We start from the raw sequence: 17480 nt of genomic DNA, 5'->3' as shown, positions 1-17480 counted from the left end.
CTTGACCAGTTTACATTGATTTAATTCATACAAAAACAATTACACATTTTCATTACAAATTAATAACGTAGAAGTTACAAATTGTAATTAACTACAAATAATTACATACTTTTCACACTTTAGCTGTAGAGTTAGTGTTAGGGCAAAGAACACTCCATAACTGAATTTAAAATGGTTTAATAAAAAACTGAATATCTAATGTGAATACGGAGTGGGATCAGTGTTGGCCATTACTGATGAGAAATTGAGACAAGGTAGAAGTGGGAAGAGAATGGACGATGGGGCAATGCGGGATGATTAGTGTGAGGGAGACAGAGAGGGGTGGAGAAGGATACAGAGGGATACAGGCAAAGTGAGAAAGAGAGAGGCAAGGAGAGAGAAAAGGGGTTTTAAAAAGAAAGGTGAGAAAAGAAGAGAGGAAGAGGGAGCGAGGCAGAGAGGGGTTAGCAAAGTGATATTAATTCATGATAAAAGCATAGTTTTATTGTTCTAATCATAATAAATGCATCAGTACCATTTCTCTTAAAGGTGAGCGACATGTGACGGCTCCTGTATCAATGACTCTGAGAGATGAAGGAGACTCCCACCTGCAGGAGCTGCAAGAGCCTTTGGGGGAAAGCTCAGGTAGGAGTAACGAGACATTATTGAGAGGATCTTGAGTATATGAATCCCCTTAAAGGCTTACCAGTTCAACGTATTCTGCTTTTCTCCCATAAAAATGACATGCTTTCTGGTTGATAGATATTTCTGCAGATTCCCCACCTTAAACATATCCTCTCAGGTATCAAACTGCTCTCAGAAACGCCCAGTAGTAGCTCCTAAGTGCTGCAAGGTGGTGTCATACTGCTCTCATTTCATGTTTTTTTGTGTTTCATTAGCAACATCCGGAGCGCCTTCTCTGTGCTTGACGGTCAAAACTTTCCTTGACTTCAACGGTGACTGAGTCAAATTTGTTCTCTGAAAGTTTCAGGGTTGAAATTGGGTCTAAGATTCTGCAAGTGAATGTCTTTATCGAATCCATATACCATGCGCGTGTGATATCTGGGACACACTAGTGTCCTGTGATTTGTGTTTCCTGATGCATCAAACAGCCACCAGGAAGTGGGTCAAGGTGTAAAGGGTCATCCTAAAGCTGCAGGTAAGTTTCCTGAGAAGGAATCAATTCTCAAACATTTTCCCACAAAAAACACTGTGTGAAGCAGAAATCTTCCTCTTCTTCCAGGACACACTCACGTTCCCAGAACTGTCCGGTGTTACAGTGCTACTTACTACACTAGGCTCCTCAGCAGAGTTGAGTTTGAAGCAGCAGATGATCGAGCTCGTATTTCCCGATCCATCTGCTGACCCTACTAAGGTTGAGACCAAGTGCCAGAACATGTTGGACATCTTTGGGATGGTGCTCTGTTCCCTCTGGGCCACTCCCCAAGGGATGACCTACTCCCAGCCTGGTGACACTGGCAGCTCCAGGACTTTCCTTCTAACCACCTCCATGGGCCTCGGCCTTGATGCCGGGGAAGAAGTCACAGGTGGCATCATCAGCCCTCTTCTGGTGCTCTCTCCTTAGCTGACCATGCTTAAAGCTTACCCATAAATTCTCCTTTCTCAGACGTGTTTGCCCTACTATAGCAGCGTTCACAACTACCACATCATAACAGGCGCAATCTTCACTTCTTCCCATTCTCTGTTCTCCATTGTGTGGGAGTCGATGCAAGTGATTTCCACAAGAGTGACCTTAGTTTCATAAGTGATGACTATTTTGCGCTTTCGTTTAGATTGGGCAGTGTAGTAAGAAATCCTCCTGCCATGTAGGGTTGCCTTAAATACATCACAAACTACAGAATACTATAATATAAATTCTCTAATTTCTGTAATCCACACTTCATCTTGAAGAAGCTTTTCATCAAATCGCGTCTGTCAGAGGAGCTGAGGAGCATCTGGCTTGAGATCCAACTAAATTGGTGGGTGGTTCAAGAGGCTGTTAGACAGCCGCCTTACAGGGAATTTGGTAGTTGAAGAGGACATTAAAAATCGTTTCTGGTCACAATTTAAATCTAGATGCTATATGTGTTTTTCTCATAAACTAGGATTATTGATTCTCTGGTATGGATCAGCTCAGTCATTAGTGGCCCTCAACAGTTTTAGTTTATTTTGTGTTCTATCCTCCGACGATGAGTCCAGAGTAACAGACTGCGAGCGCTTTAAATCGTTCCCATTCATTAATTCACTAGTCAGTGCAATACAGAAACTAGTGGACTATCCAGAGGCCCTGGATCCTCTTTTATCAGGCCGTGAAAGCTAGCAAGGGTGAGGCCATGGAGGCGAGTGAGTAACACAAACCTATTGACCTGTTTTCAGAATGTTCATTGTGGGAAAGTACCCTCTCTCTTGGCATGGTTACCCCATTTTCTGCCTGTTATCAGTGTGTTTGGCTGTGTCTACTGGGAACCTGCTAACAAGGACCCCAATAGTTTTGCTCTCTCCTGTAAAGTGTACCTATTTCTCCCCACAATTGGCATACTGGTCCCCCCATGTAAGTCCCTAGTATATGGTACCTAGGTACCCAGGGCATTGGGGTTCCAGGGCATCCCTATGGGCTGCAACAGTTATTCTGCCACCCATAGGGAGCCCATGCAAAGTGTTCTGCAGGCCTGCCATTGCAGCCTACGTGAAAGGGTGCATGCACCCCTTCACCACCAGGTCACTGCACCAGGTCTCTATAAGTCACCCCTATGGAAGGCCCTCTCAGCCCAGAGGGCAGGGTGCAGGTACCTGTGTGTGAGGGCACCACTGCACTAGCAGAGGCGCTCCCACAAACTCCAGATCCATTTTCCTGGACTTTGGGAGTGAGGTGGACACCATTTTATGCGTGTACTGGACATAGGTCACTACCTATATCCAGCTACATAATGGTAACTCCGAAGCTGGGCACGTTTGGTGTCAAACATGTCAGAATCATACATCAATACTGTTGCAAGTATTGGAAGTATGATTCCATGCACTCTGGGGGCTCCTTAGAGGATCCCCAGCATTGCTACCACCAGTCTTACAGGGTTTCCGGGCAGCCTAGCTGCTGCCACCCCTCAGACATGTTTCTGCCCTCCTGCTGCTTGATCTGATCAACCCCAGGAAGGCAGAACAAACGATTTCCTTTGGGAGAGGGAGGTAACACCCTCTCCCTTTGGAAATAGGTGTGACTGGCTTGGGAGGGGTAGCCTCCCCAAGCCACTTGTTTGCTTTGAAGGGCACATTTGGTGCCCTCCGTGCATAAACCAGTCCACACCGGTTCAGGGACCCCCAGTCCCTGCTCTGGCACGAAACTGGACAATGGAAAGGGGAGTGACCACTTCCCTGTCCATCACCACCCCAGGGCTGGTGCCCAGAGCTCCTCCAGAGGGTCCCTGGGTTCTGCCATTTTGTTTCCAAGGTTGGCAGGGAACTCTGGGAGCATCTGAGTGGCCAGGCCAGGTAGGTGATGTCAGAGCCACCTCCTGATAGGTGCTTAACTGGTTAGGTGACCAATCCCCCTTTCAGGGCTATTTAGGGTCTCTCTCTTGGGTGGGTCCTCAGATTCGGCTTGCAAGATTCCAGCAGGACTCCTCTGCATCCTCTGCTTTGACTTCTAGCCTCAGAACTGTGACTGGAACCTCCAGGACCCGACAAGCTGCCTCCAAGAAGAAAGAACTCTTCTGCAACAGGGCTCCTGCCAGCTTTGAAACATTTTCCCCACCGTGCATCCCCTGAAGACAGCAACTCTTCAGCCTGCACAAGAAGAAAGAAGGAATATCCCTTGGAGTGAAGGAGTCACTCCCCTGCATCCGCAGGCACCTGCTGCAACGACAACCGGCTGCATGGATCTCCCCTCATCTTGAGCTGCGTGGATCCTGCATCACGGATTGTGGTCCGGAGTAGTCCTCTTGGTCCTCTCTGACAGCAGTCCAACTTTGGTAGAGGTAAGCCCTTGCTGTCCCACGCAGGACAGTACCCCCATGCACTGTGTCTCTTGCAGCTGCCAAGGCTTGTTTGCATCTCCTCCAAGGGATCTTCAGGCGACGTGCAGCTCCAGTCCACAGCACTCCTTCCTGCAACGCTCAGCCCTGTGCGTGGATCTCCTGCGGCGTGGGACCCCTTTCTGTAGTGCTGCGTTGGGTCCTTCTGTGACTTCTGTGTCTCCATCCTGTGGGACTCCTGTGGGTGCTGCCTCTGCTCTTGTGCACTCTCTGTGACACTGAGGATCCCCTGTGACTCCCCCCTCCTGGGTTGAGTCCTCTTGGGCCTTGCTGGTCCCCGGAAGCACCACTCTTCCACTAACTGTGAGTTTGCCTTTGCCAAGAGTTGTTGGTGGAATTCCTGCACCGACACCTGTCTGCAACCTTCACTCCAGCGGGGGACATCTTCTGCATCCATCAGGGACTCTTCTCCGGCACCAGGGCTGCAATGCTGATCTGTTCTTCATCACCGTTGACCAACTCCTGCAGGTACAGCTGGGTGGGTAGTAGCTCCTACTCCTCCTGCACTCCACTGTGACTCTTGGACTTGGTCCCCTCTCCACAGGTCCTCTGTCTTCAGGATTCCACGGCTGGTTTTCTTGCAGTCTTCTCTGGGTGTCTTCTTTTCATCCTTTTGGGTGGTTTGGGGAAAATCCAGTGATCTACTCCTGCTTTCCTGGTCGCTGGGGGGTGTTGTGTTACTTACCTCTGTAGTTTTCTAGTACCCACAGTTCCCCTCTACACATTCCACTTACCTAGTTGAGGGTCCCCTATTTGTATTCCATTTTTTTTAGTATATGGTTTGTGGTCCCCCTAGGGACACTATTAGTTATTGCTATTTGCACTGTTTTCTAACCCGTTCTATGCCTATTTCTGATTGCTAGTGTATATATTTAGTGTATTACTTACCTCCTAGTGGAGGATTGCCCTTCTAGTATTTTGTGGTGATTTGTTCCAAAAATAAAGTACCTTTACTGGGTGTTTCTTTCATGTGTGTAAGTGCTGTGTGACTGTAGTGGTATTGCATGACCTTTGCATGTCTCCAAGATAAGTTTTGGCTGCTAATCCACGGCTACCTCTAGAGACCCTGGCTTCTAGACAGTGCCTACACTTCACTAAGAGGGGATACTTGGACCTGGTATAAGGTGTAAGTACCTTAGGTACTCACCACACACCAGGACAGCTTCCTACATTCATCTTTAACCCTTTTCTAAAACAGACAACCACTCCTGTATGAGCTACTTTTACAGAGGCATACGCAGTCTGTTCCATCCATTCAACAAGAGGTTTTAACTGTATGCTTAGAGCTCTGACAGAATGTATCTCTCATAGTATGACCACAGCTCCGTCTTGGCTTCTAGTAACCTCATAATCCTATTCTGCTTTCAGACATTGTTCAAACCTCTCACGTTAAGATATATTACTTTCGGATGATTCATATTATATGCTATGCAAAAGTAAACCAATACTCCTCTATGTGTTTGTACCTTTGATACTACCTTATTGCCATTTAATTTCTTTGTCTTTTGAAATTCCTCTGGATTTTTCGACGTTCCTACCTCTCCTTCTCCCTGCAAATGGGGGATAGATTTGCTGCTGTACAAACATTAAATCAACAAATTCAGACTTTAGGCCTGATTTAGAGTTTGGCAGAGGGGTCACTTCATCAAAAATGTGACGGACAGCCCATCAGCTGTATTACAAGTTCCATCACCTATAACGGAATTGTAACATGACGGACCTTTGTGACAGAGTAACCCTCTCTGCCAAACTCTAAATTAGGCTCTTTGTCTAAGAATGCCGTCTTGCGATAAGCAGTGGCCTGTGGGGCTCCTGGTAACTGATAACCTCCTTTAGCAGGCTTAGGGGAGCTGGCAATGAGCCGTGCCCTCAGTGTCTAAAAGAATTTGTGAACGGTTTTCCCATTCAGTTGCCCTTTCACCTACATCGATTTAACAGTGATAGATCTAAGGTGGAATATATAAAAAATAAAGTTACCATTCTGACAATGCCTTGGCCTGGCCTCTCTGTAGCGGGAAGTGATCCCACTTTGGATAATTATGCAGCCTTTATACAGAGTTTGACTGTGTTTGATCATCGAGGCACCGTCTTTACCTCGGAGGAAGCCTTACATCGGGGTCACTAGACATGGTTCCTCATGTAACCTGCTTTAAGCATGTGGCTTTAGAATTGGTTGGTCAAAAAAGTCGCAATATCCTTCATTTGGCCGAGATTTAACAGAGGAGATAAAGGTTGAGTTGGCCAGACTACTAAAATCTGAGACTTTACAACACCCTATGGATATTTCTCTACAAATTGAGCATCATTTACAAGAATGAAAAGGTGAGAAGAAAATAGGACAGCCTTTGCGGCTTCCGATGGTAAGTCCTCCAAGTCCTAACCGTTCTTAAGCCAAACAATACCCAATGCAATAATGAGACCCTTGTTCTGAAGAGAAAGATAAAGAGAAGAGGAGATCAAGGGCTTTGTATGTATGGTGATCAGAAGGGCTCCATGGTTCACTCCTATGCAGTTTGCGTTAAAAGACAAGGAAACTCCAGCAGCACCGCTAACAAGGGAGCTCAGTAACACATCCTATTCGAACAATCGAAGTAACTCATCCGCAGTCGTCTACCTACCTGGTGCTGCTTCATGGACACCCTTTCTGCTCTTTGAAGAGGAACATCACGGTCCTGATGAGGGTGGTTCTGGGAATGCCGGGTTGTTAAAGACAAGAGCTGGGCCATAAAGAACGATATACGTACGGTTTCAACGCAGCATGCTGATATGGTCCATGCGGTTCATGGGTCTGTTTTAAATTCAGGACTTGCTACTGAAAGAACAGCTTCACTCCAAGTATCCAGTGAAAGGCATGTTGAATGTTGTTCTTTTGATCTGCTTGCTTCGCCTAATTGACCAGTGCTCTTTTGAGTTCCATTGTTCTGTAGATACAATCATACATCAACTGGGCCACTGAGACCTTAGTTTTGTTATCAGAGTTCCATGCTCTGCCCGGCTTGCAGTCTGCTCACTCAGCGTGTAGCCTTGATGGCACACCTTTCTACCAGATACCATATATTTTCTGATAGTTTTGAAAAAGCTGTAGTACATTAATTACCTCCCTTTCAGGAGTATGACTGTCATATTGATGTTATTCCTGGTAAGAAAAGTTCATTTTGGTAGAAAGCACTTGTTGTTACAACTGGGGTAGAAGTCCTTGAAGGGAGAATTTGAAAAACAGCTTTACCACTCTGCCTCTCTCCAGCTGGGCTTCTCACTTTTATGTAGCCAAGACCTAGATGTCCGAACTACAACCTTGAATTAATCACGAGGACCGAAGAGTGTCACAAACAAGAACCGTTATCCTCTACCCTTAATTAGAGATACTTTACAGTCACTACAAGGTGCTAAGATCTTTACAAAACTCGAGCTTCTGGGCACCTATCACTTGTTAAGAAATGCTGACTAACGAAAGATTGCTTTCACGACACACTTTGGACATTATGAGTACAGAGTAATGACCTTTAGACTGGACACAGGTTTCTCTCATATGCTTAATCAACCAGCCTTTTTCATGTGGATGCCCTCTTGATTTTCAACCTTAGCTCACAATATTCAACATGTCACTGAGGCTTCACAATGATTACGTGCCCACAAGCTTGGATGTAAGCCAGAGATCTGTACCTGTGAGGTGACTAAGGTTGGATATCTTGGTTACCTTCTTTCAGAGGAAGGCCTTTCCATGGACCCATGTAAGATTTCAGCCGTCGCAAACTGTCCGGTTCCCACGACTCTTAAGGAAGTCGGATGTTTCCTTCGCTTTGCCAGTTTTTATAGGCAGGTCATTAAGAAATGTTTACAGTGGCCTGTGCTTATTACTATCTTGTTAAAAAAGAGGGATGTATTTTCTTGTTATTCAAGTGCTAGTCAAGCTTTTTGAAGGTTAAGAGGTGCTTTTGTTACAGCCCTGGTTTTGCATCATCCTGCTCCCACTTTTCCTTTCATCCGTCACTTCCAAAAGAGATACTGGGCAGTTCTTTTACAAAAACAGAAATGATGACCAAACACTACCTCGAGGGCCACACGTACAGACCTTTGAATCAATGAGTCCCTAATTGAGCTTTAATGGGAATCTAATTAGGATATTGCTAATTCAAATGTATGAAACCCTTTAGAGTTTCATGTGCGATTTGTAGTGGGTCGCAATTACACCTACCTCAATAATATTACTGAGATAGGTCGCAATTTGCGACCCATTAGGAATCGTAGCCATCACGGGGCTGGTTCACTGCAGGGCTCAGCAAACCACCATGTATGTAATGGCTTTTTAAATAAAGCAATCTATTTTTTTTTTTTAAACTTAGCCCGTTTTCCTTAAAAGAAAACGAGATTCTTTCAAAAATAAAAAAAATAAAACGTTTAAGTTTCATTTTTAGGTTGAGCCTACGCACTGCATGCACTGTTTCTGCGAGATGTGCTGTGTTCAGTATATGGGCTTTAATCACGCCCACTCTTGCCATTCGTTCTTTGTTGTGCTTGTTTTAAATGGTTTGTTTTTTATTGGTGCATTCTTTCTCAATGTCCCTTCTCTGTGTACTTAGTTCCCTCCCAGGTGATTCCACTAAGAGGACTTTTTTTGTGCCATCACACTATGTCACGCTTCCTCCTGTCACAGTGTGTGATGGCCCCTCCTCCCATCCGGTTTCACTTTAATCCCAGCCCCAATCCTTTCTCCACAGGGTGATCTCAAGAACACTTCCTAACTTCGACTCCCCTTTCATCGTAGCTTCTGTTGAGTTGTATATTTTTTGATGTGGCAATTTTATTGTTTTTATTTTGTTGCGTGTGTCCAATACATCTTGCCGGTTTGTACTTGTCTCCTTGCTTTCTATTCACACTATTGCTCTCTGCTCCTGCTTGCCGGCGGAGTTTCAGATCTTTGGTCTGTTCGCCGTAGTCCTTCTCAGCTTGGTGCTGTGCTGTTTCTGCCTGTTCTCACTGTCTCTGGACCTAAGCCCGGCTCTCCTGCAAGAGGCGGTGCTGATGGTACGGCATTCTCCCAGGGAGGAGCCAGGGAGCCCATGCGGCACCCAACGGCAGCAACAACAACAACAACCAACAGAGCAAGCGGGTAACCAACGAGCCCTCCACTTTTCGTGTGTGTTCCGTAAAGAATGTAACTAGTGATACCCTGTCAAGTTGCGTTTTTGTAAACGTACGGTGAGCTTTGGGTGAAAGAATGAGGTGAATACAGGTAATAGGTGATGTTCACACTGATTTCTTTTGTATATGAAGATGTAGCCGATGCAAGCAGTGCTTAATGTGGGTAGGTTGTGATGTGCTGCATGGCTAAATACTTATAAGGTCCCAAAGGCGAGACCTATTGGCTACGCCATTGCTTGTTTAAGAGTAGGCAGTGGTCTGTTGGACCACTGCCTGCTCTTAAAAATATTTTCCCAACCATTCTCAAAGGGAAAGGGGTCCATTAGGGACCCCTTCCCATTTGCGAATGGGTTACCACCAACTTTCAATTGGTGGTAAAACTGCAAATGTTTTACAACTGCATTTTGGTCGCAAAACATTTGTACATACCTTTCAGATTCGGTATTAAGAAGGGACGCCTTCAACACACTCCTTGCTAATAACAAATCGCAACACCCAAATTGCGATTTGGTAACAAGTTACCGACTCTCAATTTGGGCTTTGTACATTCCAAAAGGCATTTTTCTAGTCACAGACGGGCCGATTCTGCGAATTGGCCTGTTTGTGACTGGAAAAATGATTTGTACAAGTGGCCCCTAGTTCTTTCTACTCTTATTCTTTGACTAAATAGTAGGTAAATATTCTGTTTTAGATAAAGAGTTACTTGCTTTGAAGGAAGCCTTTACTGAGTGGAAACATTTGTTACGGGGGTTTAAGTACATACAGATCATAGATATCTGCAAGTTCTACAGAATATGCAATGTTGTAATAGCAGGCACAGTAAATGGACTTACTGTAGGAGGCTGGCCTGGCTTGTAGTGGGTACAAAGGGGTACGTACACTCTGTACCAGGTCCAGTTATCCCTTATTAGTGTAGAAGAGGTGTTTCTAGCAGCTCAGGCTGATAGAAAGTAGCTGTGAAGAGCAGCTTAGGCTGAACTAGGAGACATGCAAAGCTCCTACTATACCACTGGTGTCATATGCACAATATCATAAGAAAACACAATACACAGATATACTAAAAATAAAGGTACTTTATTTTTATGACAATATGCCAAAAGTATCTCAGTGAGTACCCTCAGTATGAGGATGCCAAATATACACAAGATATATGTACACAATACCAAAAATATGCAGTAATAGCAAAAGGAAGTAATGCAAGCAATGTAAAGTTACAGTAGATTGCAATAGGAACACATAGGTATAGGGGCAACACAAACCATATACTCCAAAAGTGGAATGCGAACCACGAATAGACCCCAAACCTATGTGAGCTTGTAGAGGGTCGCTGGGACTGTAAGAAAACAGTGAGGGTTAGAAAAATAGCCCACCCCAAGACCCTGAAAAGTAGGTGTAAAGTGCACCTATAACCCCCAGAGAGCACAGAAGTCGTGATAGGGGGTTTCTGCAAGGAAGACTAACACCAGCAAAGCAACCAAAGTGGATTTCTGGACCTGAGTACCTGTGGAACAAGGGGACCAAGTCCAAGAGTCGCAACAATGTCGAGAGTGGGCAGATGCCCAGGAAATGCCAGCTGAGGGTGCAAAGAAGCTGCCACCGGATAGTAGAAGCTATGGATTCTGTAAGAACGAAGAGGGCTAGAAACTTCCCCTTTGGAGGATGGATGTCCCATGTCGTGAAGAAGCTTGCAGAGGTGTTCCCACGCAGAAAGACCGCAAACAAGCCTTGCTAGCTGCAAGGGTCGTGGTTAGAGTTTTTGGATGCTGCTGTGGCCCAGGAGGGACCAGGATGTTGCCACTTGAATGAGGAGATAGAGGGGGCGCCCAGCAAGTCAGGGAGCCCTCACAGGAGCAGGCAGCACCCGCAGAAGTACCAGAACAGGCACTTAGAAGAGGAGTGAACCGGAGTCCGTGCGAAGTCACAAAAGGGAGTCCCACGACGCCAGAGGACAACTCAGAAGGTTGTGCACTGCAGGTTAGAGTGTCGGGGACCCAGGCTTGGCTGTGCACGAAGGAAATCCTAGAAGAGTGCACAGGAGCCGGAGCAGCTGCAAATCACACGGTACCCAGCAATGCAGTCTAGCGTGGGGAGGCAAGGACTTACCTCCACCAAACTTGGACTGAAGAGTCACTGGACTGTGGGAGTCACTTGGACAGAGTTGCTGAGTTCCAGGGACCACGCTCGTCGTGCTGAGAGGGGACCCAGAGGACCGGTGATGCAGTATTTTGTTGCCTGCGGTGGCAGGGGGAAGATTCCGTCGTCCCACTGGAGATTTCTTCAGAGCTCCTGGTGCAGAAAGGAGGCAGGCTACCCCCAGAGCATGCACCACCAGGAAACACTCGAGAAGGCGGCAGGAGAAGCGATACAAGGTTGCAGTAGTCGTCTTTGCTACATTGTTGCGGTTTTGCAGCCATCCTGAGCAGTCAGCGGTCGATTCTTTGGCAGAAGGTGAAGAGAGAGATGCAGAGGTACTCTGGTGAACACTTGCATTCGTTATCTGAAGAATTCCCCAAAGCAGAGACCCTAAATAGCCAGAAAAGGAGGTTTGGCTACCTAGGAAGGAGGATAGGCTAGCAACACAGGTAAGAGCCTATCAGAAGGAGTCTCTGACGTCACCTGATGGCACTGGCCAGTCAGAGCAGTCCAGTGTGCCAGCAACACCTCTGTTTCCAAGATGGCAGAGGTCTGGAGCACACTGGAGGAACTCTGGGCACCTCCCCTGGGAGGTGCAGGTCAGGGGAGTGGTCACTCCCCTTTCCTTTGTCCAGTTTCGCGCCAGAGCAGGGCTGGGGGATCCCTGAACCGGTGTAGACTGGCTTATGCAGAGATGTGCACCATCTGTGCCCATCAAAGCATTTACAGAGGATGGGGAGGCTACTCCTCCCCAGCCCTGACACCTTTTTCCAAAGGGAGAGGGTGTAACACCCTCTCTCTGAGGAAGTCCTTTGTTCTGCCTTCCTGGTCCAGGCCTGGCTGGACCCCAGGAGGGCAGAAACCTGTCTGAGGGGTTGGCAGCAGCTGCAGTGAAACCCCGGGAAAGGCAGTTTGGCAGTACCCAGGTCTGTGCTAGAGACTCGGGGGATCATGGAATTGTCTCCCCAATGCCATTGGCATTGGGGTGACAATTCCATGATCTTAGAAATGTTACATGGCCATGTTCGGAGTTACCATTGTGACGCTATACATAGGTAGTGACCTATGTATAGTGCACGCGTGAAATTGTGTCCCCGCACTCACAAAGTCCGGGGAATTTTCCCTGAACGATGTGGGGGCACCTTAGCTAGTGCCAGGGTGCCCACACACTAAGGGGGTCATTCCGAGGGACCGCGGATGCACCGGCAACAGGCTGGCGGTGCATCCAGGCCAATTCTTTCCCGCCGGTTTTCCCCTGGCCTGAGGAATCCTCCATGGCGGCGCTGCAGTCAGCGCCGCCATGGGGATTCCGACCCCCTTCCCGCCAGCCTGGTTCTGGCGGTTTTGACCGCCAGAACCTTGCTGGCGGGAACGGGTGTCGTGGGGCCCCTGAGAGCCCCTGCAGTGCCCATGCCAATGGCATGGGCACTGCAGGGGCCCCCTAACAGGGCCCCACAAAGATTTTTGCGACGGGTGCAACTGCACCCGTCGTACCCTTTCCACTCCGCCGGCTCCATTCGGAGCCGGCATCCTCGTGGAAGGGGGTTTCCCGCTGGGCGGGCGGTCGGCCTTCCGGCGGTCGCCCGCCAGCCCAGCAGGAAACTCAGAATGACCGCCGCGGTCATTTGACCGCGGTTCGGTCATTCGGCGGCTCCCGCCAGGCGTGCGGTTACCGCCGCCGGCGGGAGTCAGAATGACCCCCTAAGTAACTTAGCACCCAACCTTCACCAGGTGAAGGTTAGACATATAGATGACTTATAAGTTACTTAAGTGCAGTGTAAAATGGCTGTGAAATAACGTGGACGTTATTTCACTCAAGCTGCAGTGGCAGGCCTGTGTAAGAATTGTCAGAGCTCCCTATGGGTGGCAAAAGAAATGTTGCAGCCCATAGGGATCTCCTGGAACCCCAATACCCTGGGTACCTCAGTACCATTATACTAGGGAATTATAAGGGTGTTCCAGTATGCCAATGTGAATTGGTGAAATTGGTCACTAGCCTGTTAGTGACAATTTAGAAAGCAGAGAGAGCATAACCACTGAGGTTCTGGTTAGCAAAGCCTCAGTGAGACAGTTAGTCATCACACAGGGAACACATACAGGGCACACTTATGAGCACTGGGGCCCTGGCTGGCAGGGTCCCAGTGACACATACACTAAAACAACATATATACATTGAAATATGGGGGTAACATGCCAGGCAAGATGGTACTTTCCTACACAGCCCCCGACCCCAAACGAAGGACAATAAGACTAGCCATGACCTGATGAGTCTTCATTGTCTAAGTGGAAATATCTGGAGAGTCCATCTGCATTGGAGTGGGTAGTCCCAGGTCTATGTTCAACTGTATAGTCCATTCCCTGTAGAGATATGGACCACCTCAACAATTTAGGGTTTTCACCTTTCATTTGTTTTAACCAAAGTAGAGGTTTGTGGTCTGTCTGAACAATGAAGTGAGTGCCAAACAGGTATGGCCTCAACTTCTTCAGTGCCCAGACCACAGCAAAGGCCTCCCTCTCTATGGCAGACCAACGCTTTTCTCTAGGGGTCAACCTCCTGCTGATAAAAGCAACAGGTTGATCCTGGCCCTCAGAATTGAGTTGTGATAAGACTGCCCCTACCCCTAATTCAGATGCATCAGTTTGAACAATTAATTTTTTGGAGTAACATGGGCTTTTTAGGACAGGTGCAGTGCACATGGCCTGTTTCAGCTCCTCAAAAGCTTTCTGACAGCTAGCTGTCCACAATACCTTTTTAGGCATTTTCTTGGAAGCGAGGTCATTAAGTGGGGTTGCAATGGAGCCATAGTTCTTAATGAACCTCCTTTAATACCCAGTGAGGCCTAAGAAGGCTCTCACCTGGGTCTGAGTTGTAGGGGGAACCCAATCTATGATAGTTTGGATTTTCCCCTGAAGTGGTGCAATCTGTTCTCCACCTACCAGGTGTCCCAGATAAACCACTTTCCCCTGCCCTATCTGGTACTTTGAAGCCTTGATAGTGAGGCCTGCCTTTTGCAGGGCCTCCAAAACTTTCCACAGGTGGACCAGGTGATCATCCCAGGTGGAGCTAAAGACAGCTATATCGTCCAGATATGCTGCACTAAAAGCCTCCAACCCCTGCAGGACTGTATTCACCAACCTCTGAAAAGTGGCAGGTGAATTTTTCAAACCAAAGGGCATTACTGTGAATTGGTAGTGCCCTCCAATAGTCGAAAATGCAGTTTTTGCTTTAGCATCCTCTGATAACTTGATCTGCCAATACCCTGCAGTCAAATCAAAGGTGCTTAGATACTTGGCAGATGCCAGTGTATCTATTAGCTCATCTGCCCTGGGTATAGGGTGAGCATCAGTTTTTGTTACCTGGTTGAGACCTCTGTAATCTACACAAAACCTAATTTCCCTTTTCCCATGTTTGGAATGAGGCTTTGGTACAAGCACCACAGGAGAGGCCCATGGGCTTTCAGAATGTTCAACCACTCCTAGTTCAAGCATTTTCTGTACTACTTGTTTTATGCAGTCCCTGACATGGTCAGGCTGCCTATAGATCTTACTTTTGACAGGCATGCTGACTCCAGTATCTATAGTGTGCTCACACCAAGAAGTGGTGCCTGGCACAGTAGAAAAGAGTTCAGAAAACTGACCTAGGAGATTTATGCAGTTGTCTTTCTGCTCAGCAGTAAGACAGTCTGCCAAAACTACACCTTCCACTAGAGCATCTTGTTGTGTGGAAGAGAAGAGATCAGGGAGAGGGTCACCCTCTTCTTCCTGTCCTTCATCTGTTGCCATGAGCAGGGTGAGATCAGCCCTGTCATAGTAGGGTTTTAGGCGGTTGACATGAATCACCCTAAGGGGACTCCTGGTAGTGCCCAGGTCAACCAAGTAGGTGACCTCGCCCTTCTTAACAACAATTAGATGGGATCCACTCCATTTGTCCTGGAGTGCTCTTGGGGCCACAGGCTCCAATACCCACACCTTCTGTCCTGGTTGGTACTGAATCAGAACAGCCTTCTGGTCATGCCATTGCTTTTGGAGCTCTTGGCTGGCCTGAAGGTTTTTACTGGCCTTTTTCATGTACTCAGCCATTCTGGATCTTAGGCCGAGTACATAGTCCGCTATGTCTTGCTTGGGAGCTTTTAAGGGTTGTTCCCAACCCTCCTTCACAAGTGTTAGAGGACCTCTTACAGGGTGTCCAAATAGGAGTTCAAAGGGGCTGAAGCCCACTCCTTTTTGGGGTACCTCCCTGTAAGCAAAAAGGAGGCAAGGTAACAGGACATCCCATCTCCTCCTGAGTTTTTCAGGGAGTCCCATTATCATTCCTTTGAGAGTTTTATTAAACCTCTCTACCAGTCCATTTGTTTGTGGATGATAAGGTGTGGTGAATTTGTATGTTACACCACATTCCTTCCACATGGCCTTCAAGTATGCAGACATAAAGTTGCTACCCCTGTCTGATACAACCTCTTTTGGGAAACCCACCCTGGAAAAGATTCCCAGGAGGGATTTTGACACTGCAGGTGCTGTTGTGGTCCTTAGAGGAATTGCTTCAGGATATCTTGTGGCATGGTCCACTACCACCAAAATAAACCTATTGCCTGAAGCAGTAGGAGGGTCGAGGGGGCCAACTATGTCATCCCCTACCCTTTCAAAGGGAACCCCAACCACAGGCAGTGGAATAAGGGGAGCCTTTAGGGTGCCACCAGTCTTGCCACTGGCTTGGCAGGTCACGCAGGACTTACAAAAATCCTTTGTGTCCTCTGACATCCTAGGCCAGTGAAACAGGGGGACAAGCCTTTCCCATGTTTTAATCTGACCCAAATGTCCAGCCAAGGGAATGTTGTGTGCTAGAGTTAGGAGGAACTCTCTGTACTGCAGGGGAATGACCAATCTCCTGGCTGCTCCAGGTTTTGGGTCCCTTGCCTCTGTGTACAAGAGGTTGTCGTCCCAGTAAACTCTATGTGAGTCACTGACATCCCCATTTTGCTGTTTGACAGCTTGCTGTCTTAGACCCTCTAATGTGGGACAGGATTGCTGTGCCACACTCAGCTCTTCCCTGGCAGGCCCCCCTCCACCCAAAAGCTCAGCAGTGTCTGCTGCTAGGTCCTCTGGTGAAGGTTCTGCACAGGGGGGGAATTCTTCTTCCTCAGAAGTTGAATCATCTGTAGAGGAATGGATAGTGGGTAGGGATTTACCCTTACTACCCCTAGCTTTAGGGAGCACTTGGTCCATTGTTCCAGGATCGAAGTCACCCTGTCCTTTTTGCTTTTTGGCCTGAGCCCTTGTCAAAGCAAAAATATGCCCAGGAATGCCCAGCATTGCTGCATGAGCCTCCAACTCCACTTCTGCCCAAGCTGATGTCTCTAAATCATTCCCTAGTAGACAGTCTACAGGTAAATCTGAGGCAACCACAACTTTCTTTGGACCAGTAACCCCCCCCCCCCAGTTGAGATTCACAACAGCCACGGGGTGGCTAAGAGTGTTGTTATGAGCGTCTGTCACTTGGTACTGGTGACCAAGTAGGTGTTGTTCAGGGTGTACCAGTTTCTCTATTACCATGGTAACACTGGCACCTGTGTCCCTGTATGCCTGATCCTCAACACCATTGATTAGGGGAAGTTGCTTGTACTTATCCATATTAAGGGGACAAGCAACCAAGGTGGCCAAATCAATGGCACCTTCAGAGACTAGCACAGCCTCTGTGGTCTCCCTAACAAGACCAACCCCAACTAAATTACCAAAAGTGAGCCCAGCTACTCCCTTGGATTGGCTATTAGTAGGTTTGCTCCCACCACCACTGCTATTACTAGGGGCACTAGAGGTTGCAGTAGGGATTGTTGTAGTGGGAGGCTTGGTGCTTTTCTTTGGAGAACTGGCATCAGTAGTCCAAGGGCCTTTTACTTTAATAAATAGCACCATGGTTTCTTTACTTGATTAGAAGAGGATTTGGACCCACCACCCCCACCAGAGTGTTTTTGTGGGCCTGATGAAGACTCATTTTTATATTTGTCCCCACCCTTGTCTGAAGACTTACCATCCTTCTTCTTGCCATCCTTGTCACCCCCTGTATGAACTTTTCTGTTTACTCTTGTTCTGACCCATTTGTCTGCCTTCTTTCACAATTCTTGGGCAGAGGTCAGATCTGAGTCCACTAGATATTGGTGTAATAAATCAGACACACAGTTATTCAGAATATGCTCTCTCAAG

General features: G+C 47.4%; 1 protein-coding gene across 3 annotated transcripts in view; it reads left to right on the top strand.

Moving 5' to 3' along the window:
• LOC138258805 (zinc finger protein 567-like) overlaps positions 1 to 17480 on the top strand; it is a 376430-nt gene that overhangs the window by 162344 nt on the left and 196606 nt on the right. For all 3 annotated transcript variants that reach the window (XM_069206041.1, XM_069206040.1, XM_069206039.1), the window contains one exon: positions 529 to 624. In XM_069206041.1, the coding sequence (XP_069062142.1) occupies positions 529 to 624 (96 nt within the window). The remainder of the gene's footprint in view (positions 1 to 528; positions 625 to 17480) is intronic.

Source organism: Pleurodeles waltl, chromosome 9 (assembly GCF_031143425.1).
Source record: "Pleurodeles waltl isolate 20211129_DDA chromosome 9, aPleWal1.hap1.20221129, whole genome shotgun sequence".
In the NCBI taxonomy this organism is placed as follows: Eukaryota; Metazoa; Chordata; class Amphibia; order Caudata; family Salamandridae; genus Pleurodeles; species Pleurodeles waltl.
Note: the sequence above shows the minus strand (reverse complement) of the source record. Positions and strands in the feature narration are given on the sequence as shown.